This window comes from Oncorhynchus kisutch, linkage group LG6 (genome assembly GCF_002021735.2).
Source record: "Oncorhynchus kisutch isolate 150728-3 linkage group LG6, Okis_V2, whole genome shotgun sequence".
NCBI lineage: Eukaryota > Metazoa > Chordata > Actinopteri > Salmoniformes > Salmonidae > Oncorhynchus > Oncorhynchus kisutch.
In genome coordinates, this window is record NC_034179.2 from 40,017,054 (window position 1) to 40,036,967 (window position 19,914).

At 42.1% G+C, this 19,914-nt stretch overlaps 1 protein-coding gene across 4 annotated transcripts in view; it reads right to left on the reverse strand.

The window, feature by feature from the left end:
* LOC109892852 (ubiquitin carboxyl-terminal hydrolase 28) overlaps nucleotides 1-18,366 on the reverse strand; it is a 31,491-nt gene extending 13,125 nt beyond the window's left edge. For 2 of the 4 annotated variants that reach the window (XM_020485669.2, XM_020485668.2), the window contains exons 1-10: nucleotides 18,173-18,362; nucleotides 8,810-8,924; nucleotides 8,577-8,658; nucleotides 8,052-8,202; nucleotides 6,003-6,089; nucleotides 5,480-5,617; nucleotides 5,294-5,364; nucleotides 4,985-5,061; nucleotides 4,562-4,710; nucleotides 2,924-3,051 (exon numbers count right to left, since the gene is read on the reverse strand). In XM_020485669.2, the coding sequence (XP_020341258.1) occupies nucleotides 2,924-3,051; nucleotides 4,562-4,710; nucleotides 4,985-5,061; nucleotides 5,294-5,364; nucleotides 5,480-5,617; nucleotides 6,003-6,089; nucleotides 8,052-8,202; nucleotides 8,577-8,658; nucleotides 8,810-8,924; nucleotides 18,173-18,193 (1,019 nt within the window). In that variant the 5' untranslated portion in view covers nucleotides 18,194-18,362. Of the gene's footprint in view, nucleotides 1-2,923; nucleotides 3,052-4,561; nucleotides 4,711-4,984; nucleotides 5,062-5,293; nucleotides 5,365-5,479; nucleotides 5,618-6,002; nucleotides 6,090-8,051; nucleotides 8,203-8,576; nucleotides 8,659-8,809; nucleotides 8,925-18,172 lie in introns of all 4 variants that reach the window. The other 2 variants (XM_020485672.2, XM_020485671.2) reach the window with 2 other exon arrangements.
* Nucleotides 18,367-19,914: the final 1,548 nt, after the last annotated feature.

Consider the following 19,914-nt stretch of genomic DNA (forward strand, 5'->3'; position numbering starts at 1 on the left):
TTGTTCAATGACAGTTGAAAAAAAAAAAAGGTTTAATTTCAGAGAAAAAATTTCAGAGAAAAAATAAAGTAGTAATGCTAGGTTTTACACAGTCAAATGTAACAAATAACTACTTATATATTATATTAAATATATAAAGAACGGTAATAAATGACACATGTGACATCAATAATTAAACAAATAAAATAATAATCAATATAGTAATATGAGATCTGTTTGTGAAACACTGACATTTTAGTAATTTAGCAGATGCTCTTATTCAGAGTGACTTACAGTTAGTGCATTCATCTTCAGATAGCTAAGTGAAACAACCTCATACAGTATATCACATACCGTAGCGTTTGGGAATAAACTCTTCATATGAATATACTCTGCTCCAAAAAATAAAGGGAACACTTAAACAACACAATGTAACTCAATCACACTCTGTGAAATCAAACTGTCCACTTAGGAAGCAACACTGATTGACAATACATTTCACATGCTGTTGTGCAAATGGGATAGACAACAGGTGGAAATTATAGGCAATTAGCAAGACACCCCCAATAAAGGAGTGGTTCTGCAAGGTGGTGACCACAGACCACTTCTCAGTTCCTATGCTTCCTGGCTGATGTTTTGGTCACTTTTGAATGCTGGCGGTGCTTTCACTCTAGTGGTAGCATGAGACTGAGTCTACAACCCACACAAGTGGCTCAGGTAGTGCAGCTCATCCAGGATGGGACATCAATGCGAGTTGTGGCAAGAAGGTTTGCTGTGTCTGTCAGCGTAGTGTCCAGAGCATGGAGGCGCTACCAGGAGACAGGCCAGTACATCAAGAGACGTGGAGGAGGCCGTAGGAGGGCAACAACCCAGCAGCAGGACCGCTACCTCCGCCTTTGTGCAAGGAGGAGCAGGAGGAGCACTGCCAGAGCCCTGCAAAATGACCTCCAGCAGGCCACAAATGTGCATGTGTCTGCTCAAACGGTCAGAAACAGACTCCATGAGGGTGGTATGAGGGCCCGACGTCCACAGGTGGGGGTTTGCTTACAGCCCAACACTGTGCAGGACGTTTGGCATTTGCCAGAGAACACCAAGATTGGCAAATTCGCCACTGGCGCCCTGTGCTCTTCACAGATGAAAGCAGGTTCACATTGAGCACATGTGACAGACGTGACAGTCTGGAGACGCCGTGGAGAACGTTCTGCTGCCTGCAACATCCTCCAGCATGACCGGTTTGGCGGTGGGTCAGTCATGGTGTGGGGTGGCATTTCTTTGGGGGGCCGCACAGACCTCCATGTGCTCGCCAGAGGTAGCCTGACTGCCATTAGGTACCGAGATGAGATCCTCAGACCCCTTGTGAGACCATATGCTGTTGCGGTTGGCCCTGGGGTCCTCCTAATGCAAGACAATGCTAGACCTCATGTGGCTGGAGTGTGTCAGCAGTTCCTGCAAGAGGAAGGCATTGATGTTCTGGACTGGCCCGCCCATTCCCCAGACCTGAATCCAATTGAGCACATCTGGGACATCATGTCTCGCTCCATCCACCAACGCCACGTTGCACCACAGACTGTCCAGGAGTTGGCGGATGCTTTAGTCCAGGTCTGGGAGGAGATCCCTCAGGAGACCATCCGCCACCTCATCAGGAGCATGCCCAGGCATTGTAGGGAGGTCATACAGGCCCGTGGAGGCCACACACACTACTGAGCCTAATTTTGACTTGTTTTAAGGACATTACATCAAAGTTGGATCAGCCTGTAGTGTGGTTTTCCACTTTAATTTTGAGTGTGACTCCAAATCCAGACCTCCATGGGTTGATAAATTTGATTTCCATTGATAATTTTTGTGTGATTTTGCTGTCAGCACATTCAACTATGTAAAGAAAAAAAGTATTTAATAAGAATATTTCATTCATTCAGATCTAGGATGTGTTATTTTAGTGTTCCCTTTATTTTTTTGAGCAGTGTATATGTTTAGATACATATTATAACACATGCACTACTGGTCAAAAGTTTTAGAACACCTACTCATTCAAGGATTTTTCTTTATATTTACTATTTTCTACATTGTAGAAAAATAGTGAAGACATTAAAACTATTAAATATATGGAATAATGTAGTAACGAAAAACAAAAAAGTTTCAATATATATCCATCCTTTGCCTTGATGACGGCTTTGCACACTCTTGGCATTCTCTCAACCAGCTTCATGAGGTAGTCACCTGGAATGCATTTCAATTAACAGTGCCTTGTTTAAAGTTAATTTGTGTAATTTCTTTCCTTCTTAATGCGTTTGAGCCAATCTACAATAGTTTGAGCCTGTCTTGTGACAAGGTAGGGGTGATATACAGAAGTTAGCCCTATTTGGAAAAAGACCAAGTCCATATTATGGCAAGAACACCTCAAATAAGCAAAAAGAAACAACAGTCTATCATTACTTTAAGACATGAAGGTCAGTCAATACAGAAAATTTCAAGAACTTTGTAAGTTTCTTCAAGTGTAGTCACAAAAAACATCAAGCCCTATGATGAAACTGTCTCAGGAGGACCACCACAGGAATGGAAGACCCAGAGTGACCTCTGCTGCAGAGGATAAGTTCATTGGAGTTACCAGCCTCAGAAATTGCAGCCCAAATAAATGCTTCAGAGTTCAAGTAACAGACACATCTCAAAATCAACTGTTCAGAGGACACTGCGTGAATCAGGCTTCCATGGTCGAATTGCTGCAAAGAAACCACTACTAAAGTAAACCGATAATTAGAAGAGACTTGCTTGGGCCAAGAAAGACGAGCAATGGACAGTAGACCGGTGGGAATCTGTCGTTTGTTCTGATGAGTCCAATTTGAGATTTTTGGTTCAAACCGCAGTGTCTTTGTGAGATGTTCTAATACTTTTGACTGGTCGTGTACACAGTTTTAGCTTTTCCACAAATTAATATCAAGCAGCTCACCTGTCCATATAAATGATTTCTTGGAACTCCAGTTTCTTGTGAATCTTCTCTGGGCGTCCTAACGACTGGTTGAACTCAAACCTGGACAGTTCAAAGGTCAACACTGGTGGTAACTTTGAGAACCATCTCTGAAACATAGAATTCCCACCCACATGAATATTCCCATATACTGTACATTTCTATGTATATCTACACTACCGTTAAAACGTTTGGGGTCACTTAGAAATGTCTTTGTTTTTGAAAGATTTTTTTTTGTTTTTGTCCATTAAAATCAAATCAATTTGATCAGAAATACAGTGTAGACATTGTAAATGACTATTGTAGCTGGAAACGGCAGATTTTTTTATGGAATATCAACATAGGCGTACAGAGGCCATTATCAGCAACCACCACTCCTGTGTTCCAATGGCATGTTGTGTTAGCTAATCCAAGTTTATCATTTTAAAAGGCTAATTGATCATTAGAAAACCCTTTTGCAATTATGTTAGCACAGCTGAAAACGCTTGTCCTGATTAGAGAAGCAATAAAACTGGCCTTCTTTAGACCAGTTGAGTATCTGGAGCATCAGCATTTGTGGGTTCGATTACAGGCTCAAAATGGCCAGAAACAAATAACTTTCTTCTGAAACTCAGTCTATTCTTGTTCTGAGAAATGAAAGCTATTCCATGCGACTCTGGGATGCTGGCCTTCTAGGCAAAGTTCCTCTGTCCAGTGTCTGTGTTCTTTTGCCCATTTTAATATTTTCTTTTCCTTTATTGGCCAGTCTGAGATATGGCTTTTTCTTTGCAACTCTGCCTAGAAGGCTAACATCCCGGAGTCACTTCTTCACTGTTGATGTTGAGACTGGTGTTTTGTGGGTACTATTTAATGAAGCTGCCAGTTGAGGACAGGTGAGGTTTTTGTTTCTCAAACTAGACACTAATATATTTGTCCTCATGCTAATTTGTGCACTGGGGCCTCCCACTCCTCTTTCTATTCTGTTAGAGCCAGTTTGCGCTGTTCTGTGAAGGGAGTAGTACACAGCGTTGTACGAGATCTTTAGTTTCTCGGCAATTTCTCGCATGGAATAGCCTTAATTTCTCAGAACAAGAATAGACTGACGAGTTTCAGAAGAAAGTTATTTGTTTCTGGCCATTTTGAGCCTGTAATCGAACCCACAAATGCTGATGCTCCAGATACTCAACTGGTCTAAAGAAGGCCAGTTTTATTGCTTCTCTAATCAGGACAAGCGTTTTCAGCTGTGCTAACATAATTGCAAAAGGGTTTTCTAATGATCAATTAGCCTTTTAAAATTATAAACTTGGATTAGCTAACACAACGTGCCATTAGAACACAGGAGTGATGGTTGCTGATAATGGGCCTCTGCAAGCCTATGTAGATATTCCATTAAGAAAAAAGAATCTGCCATTTCCAGCTACAATAGTCATTTACAACATTAACAATGTCTACACTGTATTTATGATACATTTGATGTTATTTTAATGGGCAAAAAATTTGCTTTTCTTTCAAAAACAAGGACATTTCTAAGTGACCCCAAACTTTTGAAAGGTAGTGTATATTACATTAACATTTAGATTTGGCTTAACATTCACAACAACATACAAAGTAAACATAAAGCTAGGAATTTGGTATGCTCACCTTGCTGCCAGATGAAATGGTTTGATCCGGATGGAGGGCTTCAATCTCCCCCTCTACCATGGCACCTTCCAGACATTCCTCCAAGTTGTTGAAACCGTTCACTTGTAAGGGGTACTGGCCAAACTGCTCGATGTTGGATAAGGTCTTGCCTAAACATGGTCAAACATCAATATGAATTGATAGAAAAAATACTGATGGAATAAGAAGGGTCAGGAGTTTTTCTTCACGATGGGACCTCTGCAGGAAAATCTCTGGGGCCTAGTTAAAGGCTATATCAGGTTATGACAAAAGTCATAGCCCTTGCTAGTGAAAAGAGTCAAAGCCTAATAACTTGAGTTTTTCCTGATCAGCTCATGTGATCAGGAAATACTTGAGGCCCCATAGTATGTATAACCAAAATTAAAATGTTCATTCTATACTTACCCTCATGTGTTCTCTCTGCCACAAACGTCCCATAGAAAAGATGAACCATTGGATTTTCTTTTTTATCTTCCAGGCTGCTGAAGATAAGATGTCACGTTCATACGTCAAGCAACTCAATATCTGACGTACTGTACTTCAATACAGAGATAATACTGGTACAGGATTTTATGGAATGTCAATGTCACATACACTAGTTGAACCAACTACAACAACAACAAAATACTGTAGCTATCTTAGTTAGCTATGACAATATGTACTTTAAGTGCTCTCGTACAGCGCTGCCTGTTAGTGATCAAATCCTTGACTTACTTTCCATTGGCAGCCAGCTGAAAGGCATCTTCAAGCCAGTCAAGGAGTTTGTGGGTGAACTCACTCACATCCTAGAATGAACACGTATACACAGTAGTTGTTGTAAAGTCGTGGCAATGACCCAAGTGTGTGTACGCATTGACACGAGTTTGTGTGTGAAGGTACCGGTTGGGCCTCAGTGTGTACCTGTTGGGCCTCACTGGATCTGAAAGCCTCTCTCAAAAGCTCGACGGCAGCAGACGGGTCCACAAACCTGCGAGTGGAGCCCACCATGAGAGCAAAGAGACAGCGCAGCTCCTGCATGAAGGCTATGTTCCTCTTGTCCTGAGAACACAGGCATATGTTAGGCTTCTCTCACTTCACAGAGCTGCAATGGAAAACCCGCATAACCCTTTACAGTTTTCAACAATATCTCTATATGCAAAGGAGTTGTTCAGCCCAACATTCACAAGCAAATATAAACTCTTAAAAATGTATTTACATTTGTATAACATTTGCTTATAACATGTACACCGTTTATAAATGGTTTATCAATGCTTATTCAAGGAAGTTAGCATAGAGTGTTACACGTCATCTTTATGCACACTCTATAACCCTCTAGTCTAGTTTCCTCTCTAACACCAGCCAGCCCACTGACTCTTCAGTCTCTGGGATCCAAAGGTTCTCTACTCTATTCCTCAGGGCTCCTGGCCCTCCATTGGACACTCACCGAGTGGCTCTTACACTTCTCCAGGATTCGCTCAGACAGGCAGTAGTTGAGTACCAATCTGCGGAACACGGGCAGGTGGAACAGGGACTGAAATAACAAAGATGAGATTGGTCACCTTTCCTTAACACCGTCTATTCATTTGTAAAATGTAACTGTCGAGGATACTTAAGGAGGGTTTAACACACAAGAGTCACAGTTAAGCAAACAAAAGAAAATTCCACTGAGAATAATATAACTTTTTTGTGTGATACGGGGAGATGGTGATTTTCCTCTCATAACAAGCCAAACCAATGTGATTGTTTTCTATTTATACAAATGAGTGACATGATGCTTCATTGATGCTGGCGAGCTGTAGTATGTTTTATTGCTAAGTCTTAACTCTGAAACATATACAACACAAAATAATGGAGCCTAACGTTTCGAAGCGACAACAATATACCAGAGTTTTTGATCGCATTATGCCCATGTGTCTTCTCAACTTTCTCGTTGCCCAGAAACCCAATTACAGCTTATCACAATCTTACTGGAAAAGCGTACCACATCAGATACCACAGAAATATGAGTACACAGCCACATGGAGGTCATTTAGCGAGTCTCAATCAAACTTTCTATGAGCAAATTGTGATTATTATTATTTATTTTTTTAAGCGCAAACAAGCACAATGAACAGAATATGTCATCAGGGTTAGCTAAATAAAAGGTTGGATTTAGAATGCAACTATTTCAAACAACTTCCCAGCCACTCAAAATGTGTGCATTCCTTCCAATCCCCTGATGATATTCCTCTGGGGTTTTAGTGCTTTTTCGATGTGACCCATATCTGAATGAAATTAAGACAAATGAGCGTTCCCATTCGGCCTAATCTACCGATATAAACTAATTTCAGTCCAGGCTACAGAGTTCATCGCCTGCTCTATCATCACAACACTGCACTATTTAATTACCCTTGCAGTCTATCAATATCAATGAAGGCTTGAATTTCAGCGGGGCCACCTGATAGGCCCCGCTAAATTCAGTCTGGAATGGACACTTAATAGTATTAGAGTAGCAAGAAGCTTTTGCGTTAGGAAAGTAAAAACCCCACCACCACACCTCATCTTTCCCCATCCTCCTGGTATTACCGATAACTCAATTAGCACAATATGGCTTGATTGTGTGGAAACTGGTTGATTTTTTTCCCTGAAATGTTTGGTTTCAGTTGAGAGAGCAGGGGGAGAAGTCGGGTAACATCTCGACAGAAGTCGACACCGTTCAGCGAATTGGACACAAACAAACGTGTTAGGGGCCTTCTCTCCTAGTTGTAATATTTTGAACCAAGTCACACGAAAAGTCTTGAAAGGTTTCAAAAAACAGAGAGAAGTTGTACACATGGCCACCACATATCCACCACGTAGGAGGTGGTGTAGAAAGTCTAGGTCATATTACAGAGACCAGAGGAGTCCTAGGGATTCTGCAGACCAACACAAAATTCAAATACAACCTTTACTGTACGATATCAACTTTGGTAATTGTCTCCAGAGGCTTCAAATTAAGGTTTGCAATTACCAACTCCCCAAAGTTCCAAACTTGATAACCATATAACCTTTACATAATGCAAATGCTTGTTAACAGCCAAGGGAAGAAGCTCATAGGGGAAAAAAACAGGTGTGTGAGAGACCGAGACAGACTGAAAGAGAGAGTCACAGCCAGGGTGATAACAGGTGGGCCTAAATGGCACAAATGGCACAGCATTAAGATCCACAGCACAAACCCAGAATTTTCCACTAAACCTTTTATCCTGTTCATATTGGGGTTCTCATCTCACTGGCACAATTCTCTTTTACTGTGCATATTACTGTGTTTTTCCTAGCCACCGTGCTTCTACACCTGCATTGCTTGCTGTTTGGGGTTTTAGGCTGGGTTTCTGTACAGCACTTTGAGATATCAGCTGATGTACGAAGGGCTATATAAATAAATTTGATTTGATATATTTTGTGTATATTTTGCAGTGCAAGCTCTAGAGCCGACTCTCTTAATAGCTTTTTGTGAATACTGTGTGTGTTATCTCACCTGTATGACGGCACTGAACCAGCAGGTGTTGCCCATGTTGTGGATGCCCACAGGCCACCCATCCTGGCGGATCCAGTCTGCAGGGCTGCAGCTCTCACCCTGGGCCTCGCAGCACTTCCTCTTCACTCGTGCAGCCCTGTCCTCCAGTGCCCTGGTACACACCAACACATGTCACTCATCAACTGTAGGCAATGGTCTGATTGAGTTACACCTGGGTTGTGTTCATTGGGCACCAAATGGAAGAAAACTGAGTCAAATGGGGAGGGAGTACATGAACTTGTCCAATGAGAAATGCTCATTTTTGTTTTCTGTTGCGAAATGTTTCAAAACGTTTTCTGTTGCGTGCCCCTATGAACAGGACCCTGGTATTTCACAGTCATCCATTTTCGTTTATGTTATTTATTGCTCATACCACTGTGTTCACTTCAGATATTGTGAGAGATGACTTAATTGGTGACTTTGTTCAGCAAGAAAACAGCAAGCTAAGGGGCGATGGTGAGGTACTGGACTACAATACCACTATACCTGTTGAGCTCTATCTCCTCTGCCTGGGATTCTTGCATGCTGAGCTCGATGGGTGTCTGAAGGTCATCTTTAGGTGGAGCCCCTGAGAACATTTTAGAATGAGTCACAACACAAAGCACAGATTTTATGTATTCAACATCAGATATCAGTTTGCATTGGGAAACAAATAATCGTCTTTGTTTATCACCAGACCCTCAGCATTTTTCTCCTTTCCTTCCCAACTTCCGGCCTACTTTTCTGGGTCTCCCTGTTGGCTTCTGTGTCTGCGGTCTCCTCAGTACCCTGGCCCTCCTCTGGAGGCTGTGTGGTCAGCAGTCCAACAGCATGGCTGATGTCCCCCTGGCTGACCTGGTATCAGAGAGTGGACATTACAATGGGACCTTTCCAAGAACTATAGCTCTACCCTGGCCTTGTGCCAGTTTGTTTCTGATAACTCTGACTAAAGACATAGCAGCTCAAGCAGAGATAAACCTGCACCTTAAGTTTCACCCCTACGTGACTGAGTCCTTCTAAAGGATCTGTTCCAATGGGGAGAGAGAGAAATAGGTTATCTAAAGAGTCATAAGCCTGGTGAGGGAACCAGCTGACAAAGATGTCCGGGACAATGGACTTTATTTGACCATTTAAGCAGGTAAGTCACTGAGAACTCATTTGCAATAACGACCTGAAATCTTCATAGCTCATATGTACAATATGCAGGTTTTCCCGTCAACTAGTTCATACTCATTGACTAATGGTGTAAGCATGACATCTCACAGTTGTAATCTTAGACACTAATTCCGGGGCGTCAAACATATGCCAAGACAATGCAGGAGTGGCTTCAGGACAAGTCTCTGCATGTCCTTGAGTGGCCCAGCCAGAGCCCGGACTTGAACCCGATCTAACATCTCTGGAGAGACCTGAAAACAGCTGTGCAGTGACGCTCCCCATCCAACCTGACAGAGCTTGAGAGGATCTGCAGCGAAGAATGTGAGAAACTCCCCAAATACAGGTGTGCCAACCTTAACGTCATACCCAAGAAGACTCAAGGCAGTAACCGCTGCCAAAGGTGCTTCAACAAAGTACAGAGCAAAGTGTCTGAATACTTATGTAAATGTGATGACATTTACATAAGTATTCAGACACTTTGCTCTGTACTATATATATATACACAGTGGAGAAAACAAAGTATTTAGTCAGCCACCAATTGTGCAAGTTCTCCCACTTAAAAAGATGAGAGAGACCTGTAATTTTCATCATAGGTACACTTCAACTATGACAGACAAAATGAGGAGAAAAAAATCCAGAAAATCACATTGTAGGATTTTTAATGAATTTATTTGTAAAATTATGGTGGAAAATAAGTAATTGGTCAATAACAAAAGTTTCTCAATACTTTGTTATATACCCTTTGTTGGCAGTAACAGAGGTCAAACGTTTTCTGTAAGTCTTCACAAGGTTTTCACACACTGTTGCTGGTATTTTGGCCCATTCCTCCATGCAGATCTCCTCTAGAGCAGTGATGTTTTGGGGCTGTTGCTGGGCAACACAGAAAATCTTTGGAGGGAGTCGAAAGTCTATGGGGTTGAGATCTGGAGACTGGCTAGGCCACTCCAGGACATTGAAATGCTTCTTACGAAGTCACTCCTTCGTTGCCCGGGCGGTGTGTTTGGGATCATTGTCATGCTGAAAGACCCAGCCACGTTTCATCTTCAATGCCCTTGCTGATGGAAGGAGGTTTTCACTCAAAATCTCAAGATACATGGCCCCATTCATTCTTTCCTTCCTTTACACGGATCAGTCGTCCTGGTCCCTTTGCATAAAAACAGCCCCAAAGCATGATGGTTCCACCCCCATGCTTCACAGTAGGTATGGTTTTCTTTGGATGCAACTCAGCATTCTTTGTCCTCCAAACACGACGAGTTGAGTTTTTACCAAAAAGTTATATTTTGGTTTCATCTGACCATATGACATTCTCCCAATCTTCTTCTGGATCATCCAAATGTTCTCTAGCAAACTTCAGACGGGCCTGGACATGTACTGGCTTAAGCAGGGGGACACGTCTGGCACTGCAGGATTTGAGTCCCTGGCGGCGTAGTGTGTTACTGATGGTAGGCTTTGTTACTTTGGTCCCAGCTCTCTGCAGGTCATTCACTAGGTCCCCCCGTGTGGTTCTGGGATTTTTGCTCACCGTTCTTGTGATCATTTTGACCCCACGGGATGAGATCTTGCGTGGAGCCCCAGATCAAGGAAGATTATCAGTGGTCTTGTATGTCTTCCATTTCCTAATAATTGCTCCCACAGTTGATTTCTTCCAACCAAGCTGCTTACCTATTGCAGATTCAGTCTTCCCAGCCTGGTGCAGGTCTACAATTTTGTTTCTGGTGTCCTTTGACAGCTCTTTGGTCTTGGCCATAGTGGAGTTTGGAGTGTGACTGTTTGAGGTTGTGGACAGGTGTCTTTTATACTGATAACAAGTTCAAACAGGTGCCATTAACACAGGTAACGAGTGGAGGACAGAGGAGACTCTTAAAGAAGTTACAGGTCTGTGAGAGCCAGAAATCTTGCTTGTTTGTAGGTGACAAAATACTTACTTTCCACCATAATTTTGTCTGTCATAGTTGAAGTATACCTATGATAAAAATTACAGGCCTCTCATCTTTTTAAGTGGGAGAACTTGCACAATTGGTGGCTGACTAAATACTTTTTTGCCCCACTGTATGTAGATAAAGATATATATATATATATATCTTTATCTCTCTCTCGCATATATAAATCAAATCAAATTTTATTTGTCACATACACATGGTTAGCAGATGTTAATGCGAGTGTAGCGAAATGCTTGTGCTTCTAGTTCCGACAATGCAGTAATAACCAACAAGTAATCTAACTAACAATTCCAAAACTACTGTCTTATACACAGTGTAAGGGGATAAAGAATATGCACATAAGGATATATGAATGAGTGATGGTACAGAGCAGCATAGGCAAGATACAGTAGATGATATCGAGTACAGTATATACATATGAGAGGAGTATGTAAACAAAGTGGCATAGTTAAAGTGGCTAGTGATACATGTATTACGTAAGGATGCAGTCGATGATATAGAGTACAGTATATACGTATGCATATGAGATGAATAATGTAGGGTAAGTAACATTATATAAGGTAGCATTGTTTAAAGTGGCTAGTGATATATTTACATCATTTCCTATCAATTCCCATTATTAAAGTGGCTGGAGTTGAGTCAGTGTCATTGTCAGTGTGTTGGCAGCAGCCACTCAATGTTAGTGGTGGCTGTTTAACAGTCTGATGTCCTTGAGATAGAAGCTGTTTTTCAGTCTCTCGGTCCCAGCTTTGATGCACCTGTACTGACCTCGCCTTCTGGATGATAGCGGGGTGAACAGGCAGTGGCTCGGGTGGTTGATGTCCTTGATGATCTTTATGGCCTTCCTGTAACATCGGGTGGTGTAGGTGTCCTGGAGGGCAGGTAGTTTGCCCCCGGTGATGCGTTGTGCAGACCTCACTACCCTCTGGAGAGCCTTACGGTTGAGGGCGGAGCAGTTGCCATACCAGGCGGTGATACAGCCCGCCAGGATGCTCTCGATTGTGCATCTGTAGAAGTTTGTGAGTGCTTTTGGTGACAAGCCAAATTTCTTCAGCCTCCTGAGGTTGAAGAGGCGCTGCTGCGCCTTCTTCACGATGCTGTCTGTGTGAGTGGACCAATTCAGTTTGTCTGTGATGTGTATGCCGAGGAACTTAAAACTTGCTACCCTCTCCACTACTATTCCATCGATGTGGATAGGGGGGTGTTCCCTCTGCTGTTTCCTGAAGTCCACAATCATCTCCTTAGTTTTGTTGACGTTGAGTGTGAGGTTATTTTCCTGACACCACACTCCGAGGGCCCTCACCTCCTCCCTGTAGGCCGTCTCGTCGTTGTTGGTAATCAAGCCTACCACTGTTGTGTCGTCCGCAAACTTGATGATTGAGTTGGAGGCGTGCGTGGCCACGCAGTCGTGGGTGAACAGGGAGTACAGGAGAGGGCTCAGAACGCACCCTTGTGGGGCCCCAGTGTTGAGGATCAGCGGGGAGGAGATGTTGTTGCCTACCCTCACCACCTGGGGGCGGCCCGTCAGGAAGTCCAGTACCCAGTTGCACAGGGCGGGTGACGAGCTTGGAGGGTACTATGGTGTTGAATGCCGAGCTGTAGTCGATGAACAGCTTTCTCACATAGGTATTCCTCTTGTCCAGATGGGTTAGGGCAGTGTGCAGTGTGGTTGAGATTGCATCGTCTGTGGACCTATTTGGGCGGTAAGCAAATTGGAGTGGGTCTAGGGTGTCGGGTAGTGTGGAGGTGATATGGTCCTTGACTAGTCTCTCAAAGCACTTCATGATGACGGATGTGAGTGCTACGGGGCGGTAGTCGTTTAGCTCAGATCACCTTAGCTTTCTTGGGAACAGGAACAATGGTGGCCCTCTTGAAGCATGTGGGAACAGCAGACTGGTATAGGGATTGATTGAATATGTCCGTAAACACACCGGCCAGCTGGTCTGCGCATGCTCTGAGGGCGCGGCTGGGGATGCCGTCTGGGCCTGCAGCCTTGCGAGGGTTAACACGTTTAAATGTTTTACTCACCTCGGCTGCAGTGAAGGAGAGACCGCATGTTTTCGTTGCAGGCCGTGTCAGTGGCACTGTATTGTCCTCAAAGCGGGCAAAAAAGTTATTTAGTCTGCCTGGGAGCAAGACATCCTGGTCCGTGACTGGGCTGGATTTCTTCCTGTAGTCCGTGATTGACTGTAGACCCTGCCACATGCCTCGTGTCTGAGCCGTTGAATTGAGATTCTACTTTGTCTCTGTACTGACGCTTAGCTTGTTTGATAGCCTTGCGGAGGGAATAGCTGCACTGTTTGTATTCGGTCATGTTACCAGACACCTTGCCCTGATTAAAAGCAGTGGTTCGTGCTTTCAGTTCCACACGAATGCTGCCATCAATCCACGGTTTCTGGTTAGGGAATGTTTTAATCGTTGCTATGGGAACGACATCTTCAACGCACGTTCTAATGAACTCGCACACCGAATCAGCGTATTCGTCAATATTGTTATCTGACGCAATACGAAACATGTCCCAGTCCACGTGATGGAAGCAGTCTTGGAGTGTGGAGTCAGCTTGGTCGGACCAGCGTTGAACAGACCTCAGCGTGGGAGCCTCTTGTTTTAGTTTCTGTCTGTAGAAAGGGATCAACAAAATGGAGTCGTGGTCAGCTTTTCCGAAAGGGGGGCGGGGCAGGGCCTTATATGCGTCGCGGAAGTTAGAGTAACAATGATCCAAGGTCTTTCCACCCCTGGTTGCGCAATCGATATGCTGATAAAATTTAGGGAGTCTTGTTTTCAGATTAGCCTTGTTAAAATCCCCAGCTACAATGAATGCAGCCTCCGGATAAATCGTTTCCAGTTTGCAGAGAGTTAAATAAAGTTCGTTCAGAGCCATCGATGTGTCTGCTTGGGGGGGGGATATATACGGCTGTGATTATAATCGAAGAGAATTCTCTTGGTAGATAATGCGGTCTACATTTGATTGTGAGAAATTCTAAAATCAGGTTAACAGAAGGATTTGAGTTCCTGTATGTTTCTTTCATCACACCATGTCACGTTTGCCATAAGGCATACGCCCCCGCCCCTCTTCTTACCAGAAAGATGTTTGTTTCTGTCGGCGCGATGCGTGGAGAAACCCGTTGGCTGCACCGCCTTGGATAGCGTCTCTCCAGTGAGCCATGTTTCCGTGAAGCAAAGAACGTTGCAGTCTCTGATGTCCCTCTGGAATGCTACCCTTGCTCGGATTTCATCAACCTTGTTGTCAAGAGACTGGACATTGGCAAGAAGAATGCTAGGGAGTGGTGCACGGTGTGCCCGTCTCCGGAGTCTGACCAGAAGACCGCCTCGTTTCCCTCTTTTTCGGAGTCGTTTTTTTGGGTCGCTGCATGGAATCCACTCCGTTGTCCTGTTTGTAAGGCAGAACACAGGATCCGCGTCGCGAAAAACATATTCTTGGTCGTACTGATGGTGAGTTGACGCTGATCTTATATTCAGTAGTTCTTCTCGACTGTATGTAATGAAACCTAAGATGACCTGGGGTACTAATGTAAGAAATAACACGTAAAAAAACAAAAAACTGCATAGTTTCCTAGGAACGCGAAGCGAGGCGGCCATCTCTGTCGGTGCCGGAATATACATATATATACACACACACACTGCCAAAAAAATATTAAAAACATTTTTTGCTTTTTCATTATGAGGTATTGTGTTTATCTTGATGAGAAAAAAAAAGCTATTTAATAGATTTTGGTATAAAACTAACGTAACAAAATGTGATAAAAATCAAGGGGTCTGAATCATTTCCGAATGCACGGTATACAGTACCGGTCAAAAGTTTGGACACACCTACTCATTCAAGGGTTTTTCTTTACTTTGACTATTTTCTACATTGTAGAATAATAGTTAAGACATCAGAACTATGAAATAACACATCATGTAGTAACCAAAAAAGTGTAAAACAAATCAAAATATATTTTAGATTCTTCAAAGTAGCCACCTTTTGCCTTAACAGCTTTGCACACTCTTGGCATTCTCTTAACCAGCTTCACATGGAATGCTCTTCCAACAGTCTTGAAGGAGTTCCCACATAAGATGAGCACTTGTTGGCTGCTTTTCAATCCAACTCATCCCAAACCATCTCAATTGAGTTGAGGTCAGGTGATTGTAGAGGTCAGGTCATCTGATGCAGCACTCTCCTTCTTGGTCAAATAGCCTGGAGGTGTGTTGGGTTATTGTCCTGTTGAAAAACAAATGATTGCCCCACTAAGCGCAAACCAGATGGGATGGCATATCGCTTCAGAATGCTGTGATAGCCATGCTGGTTAAGAGTGCCTTGAATTCTAAATAAATCATAGACAGTGTCACCAGCAAAGCACCCCCACACCATTACACCTCCGCCTCCATGCTTCACAGTGGGAACCACACATGCAAAGATCATCCATTCACCTACTTTGTCTCTCAAAGACATGACGAATTGATCTAAAAATCTCAAATTTTGACACATCAGACAAAAGGACAGATTTCCACCGGTCTAATGTCCATTTCTCGTGTTTCTTGGCCCAAGCAAGTCTCTTCTTATTGGTGGCCTTTAGTAGTGGTTTCTTTTCAGCAATCTGACAATGAAGGCCTGATTTACGCAGTCTCCTATGAACAGTTGATGTTGAGATGTGTCTGTTACTTGAACTCTGTGAAGGTTTAATTTGTGCTGCAATTTCTGAGGCTGGTAACTAATGAATTATCCTCTTCAGTAGAGATAACTACTGTGGCGGTCCTCATGAGAGCCAGTTTCATCATAGCGCTTGATGGTTTTTGCGACTCCACTTGAAGAAACTTTTAAAGATCTTAAAATGTTCCATATTGACTGACCTTCATGTCATAAAGTAATGACGGACTGCCATTTCTCTTTGCTTATTTGAGCTGTTCTTGACATAACCCTATTTGGTAAAAGACCAAGTCCGTATTATCTTCTGTATACCATCCCTACATTGTCACAACACAACTGATTGTCTCAAACAGAAGGTTTTGGGTAGTCTTTCTGTCAACCCAGAAGATAGTTATCATGATGGCTAACTGGCTCCTCGAAGAGAATGATAGACAAATGCATGTGCCACACAGACATACAGAGGCAATATTGCTGGAAATGAATTGGTAGATAATGTTACCTTTGGCTTTTTAAGCCAATTACGGATATTAGGGGTGGGATAATGTCAATGTGGATTTGATGGGATGGTATGAAGAGAAAGTGAGCGGAGTGGAGCTGGAGCGGAATGGCCTTCACTCCGAATTCGCTTCTTATCCAGATCCTTATTAGATTTTGTACAAGTAATGTTCTTCGGCCATACAAGATTTTTGATTTGATTTGTATGATTATATATATTTCATTTCTAGTCCATATTTTGAGGTCAATTTTTAACTGGAGTAGTGTCATTGGAAGTAAATAGGAGTCTATGTGAGGCTATATATTCCACCATGTGGGTACTCTAACCCAATGTTTCCCGAACCGGTCCTGGCCCTGCACATATTTGATCTATTCCAACACTAAAACAACTGATTAGTTGTCTAGTTGAACCGGGTGTGCTAGTGGATTAGATCAAATATGTAGAAAGGCTGAGGGTCACAAGGATCAGTTCGGGAAACATTGCCCAAAACAATTACAATGGTACTACATGAATGGGATGGAACCAACTAAAACTTTGCTATGCACATTGTTTGCCAGTTTGCAAGCTCAGATAAGTCTCACGTAAGTCCAGTCCACAGCCTGGCAAATATGTTCAACATCACTCACTCATAGTGTACAGGAGTCATGATCCATTTATACCTAATACAATATAACTTAAAGTATCCTTAAGGTTTTGAAATGATACACCAGAACAGTAGTGGCCAAACAGTTCAAATAATAATATATATATGTGTGTGTGTCAGCTGAGCGGCATGAGGCTATATAAAGCCCCCCCCCCCCCCCCCCAATAGCAGCAGGTGGAAATGTCAGGGTAACAGCGTGGCAGACATATATGGAGAGCTGTGGTCTTGGTCAGCCCCTATTTTGGGCCCTGAAATGATAGCCGGTGCCTCTGTTTATCATTCCATTTACAACGCTACCAGGGTTTAAGTGAAAAAGGCAGTGGATGTTTTTCTGACACACACAAAAAGCCACTTGAACCCTGACCCATATTACTGTAGATAGGACATGAATTGGGGAGGAGGGGGGACACACACACACAGTTATGTCAAGCTATAAATGGGGGCTATAAATGGGCTAGAGACATGTTGATTAATTACTAGCCAAATAGTGGACGAACTCACTAAAACTCTATCCCAAATGCCATAAATCTGATCATGTACTTACTTTGTACTGTGTGAAACGTAATGTGTAATTTGCCTAGTCTTGCATTCCACTGTTACAAAATAGAATAAATAACCAATAGATACAGTGAGCAAATTAGTGTGAAACACAACAAATGGGAATTGTTTATGATTAAGCATAATGAGTTGAAGCTGGTCGGGTTTTGTCCATTTTGTAGAATACTAGCGGACTAAACTCCACGGTGAAGTTCATCATAAACTTTCTTCACCATGGAGTGGAGTTTAGTACACTAGTAGGATACAGGTATATTCCAAAACTATGGGTAGGCTATGCATGTTGTTAGTGCTTTTGACAGACTACCTTTCGCTAATTACAGTTATTGCAAAGATTTATGACAATAACATAACTATTTTTCCACCTGGTTGTGATACGTTGAACGAGACGCCATTTCAAACATATTTGTAGGTCAGACAGAATACTTCGTGACAACAGTTTAGAAACAAATATAATCTCCCACACTTGAGATAAATTGAAACAAATGTGTCATTCACTGTTTCACAAAGGAATAAGGTCGTGTTGTGAAATTATTTAGTGGCTATCCACACAGAAAATATAGGATGTATCTCTTTTGGTTAGTTGTTACCGATCTCATGGAAGGTTGAAGTTTTTTAAAATGTCACTTGTTGCATTTTCATTCCACTCCGTTACTTAGTGCTCACCGAAATCCTTGTTTTCCCCATGTTCACGCTGTTGTTCAACTCTCATGGCAGAAAAGGCCGAATGTCTTGTTTATTTTCCCCAGATGCCTACACTTCGGTTTTGAAAAACAATTCATCTCTCAAACAGCCACACCCAAGCAGAGCTGAGAAGAGCATATTCGCCTGTCCAAAAAACGGACGAGCGCAACCAACGTGGGTGCGCGCGGTTACGGCAATGGACAAATAACGTTCAAGCAAATTATTGATACATCATTATCATTATTAAGGATAAATAAACGTTAGCCTAAACTGTTTTGAAATATGGGGGGGGGGGGGTTCTTCCAAGGAATCTTTAGTTCAAGCTCATTTACTGCATTTTTACTCAATTTAAAAACTCTAAAATGGTATTTGGAGAAGAGTAAAAACAAGCAAAAATGACCACAGACATCATCACCTTGGCTGCTGTAGCAGTCTACTTTAGTAAATCAATCAGCAGTTATGTAACTAGCCATCTACAGCCATCTTTCACCTCTGCACTGCCACAATACCAAAGGAGTGGGTCTGCCTCACTCCTTAAAAAAAGTATCATCTTACCATGTTAATAGAAAATCAATACAGATGCCACTCGAACTTTCCCACACCGGTCCATTTACTGTTGAAAGCGAGTAAAGAAGAGACATCAAACTATCCAGAATACATTTCAGAACGAAAAGAAACAGAAAGAAAGGAAACTTACTTTGAAGATCATCTGACATTACAACATTTTGAAGGGGAGATTTAGGTGTATAAAACTGATTGGGGATCTGCAACTGGTTGCTCAACATGATATCTATTCTCTGGCTTCTACTAAGCTCAGGTAAGATTTACTCACATTGTTTTCCTCTTCTACAATCAGTTTTGAATTAAATATCCATAAATATAAATTAAATAAAACATTAAAGACCAGTTTACCAGTCAGTGCTATTAAGAATTGTCTACATGAAACAAGCAACTTTACATTTAAAGATGATTGACATGTTATTGCAAATGTATGACTTAATGGAACCCTTCTTTGAGCTTCCTATCCTGTAAATCCAATTATATGATCACAGGCAGTCCATCCCTTTGAATCTCAGTGTTTTAACTAACTCTGAAACTAGGGTTGCAAAATTCCGATAATTTCCTCAAAATTCCCAGAAATCCTGGCTGGAGGATTCCTGGATTTCCTGTTTATTCCTTCCTGATTCCAGGAATATTCCAACTGGGATTTCTGGAAAATTTGGGGAAAGTTACTGGAATTTTGCAACCCAATCTGAAACAGACAATTATTTTTCATGTGAGACAGATAAATCAAGATTTAATGCATGGATGGTAAAATATTTTTTATTTAATAATAACATGTTTCTTCATTATGTTTAATACATGCATATACATGTTTTTCATTCTTAGTAGTGGAGTTAACCACAATGTCTGTAAACGTAGCACATTGGATTCATGGTCTTAAATTAAAATTTGTGACACAATAATCATGTTGAGAATAGATTATACCGTAAATTATCAGGTAGACTTTTGTCATATACAAGACGGACAGGGTTTGCATTTTATTTGTTAGAGGTAGGGTGGCTCAATTCAGTTAACTTTCCCAGATTTTCCAGAAATCCCAGTTGGAAGATTCCTGGAAAAAGGAGGGAATAAGCATGAAATTCTGAACGCTCCGACCAGGATTTCTGGAAAACCTGGACATTAAAAAAATATATAGAACATTTTGTAACCCTATATATCAA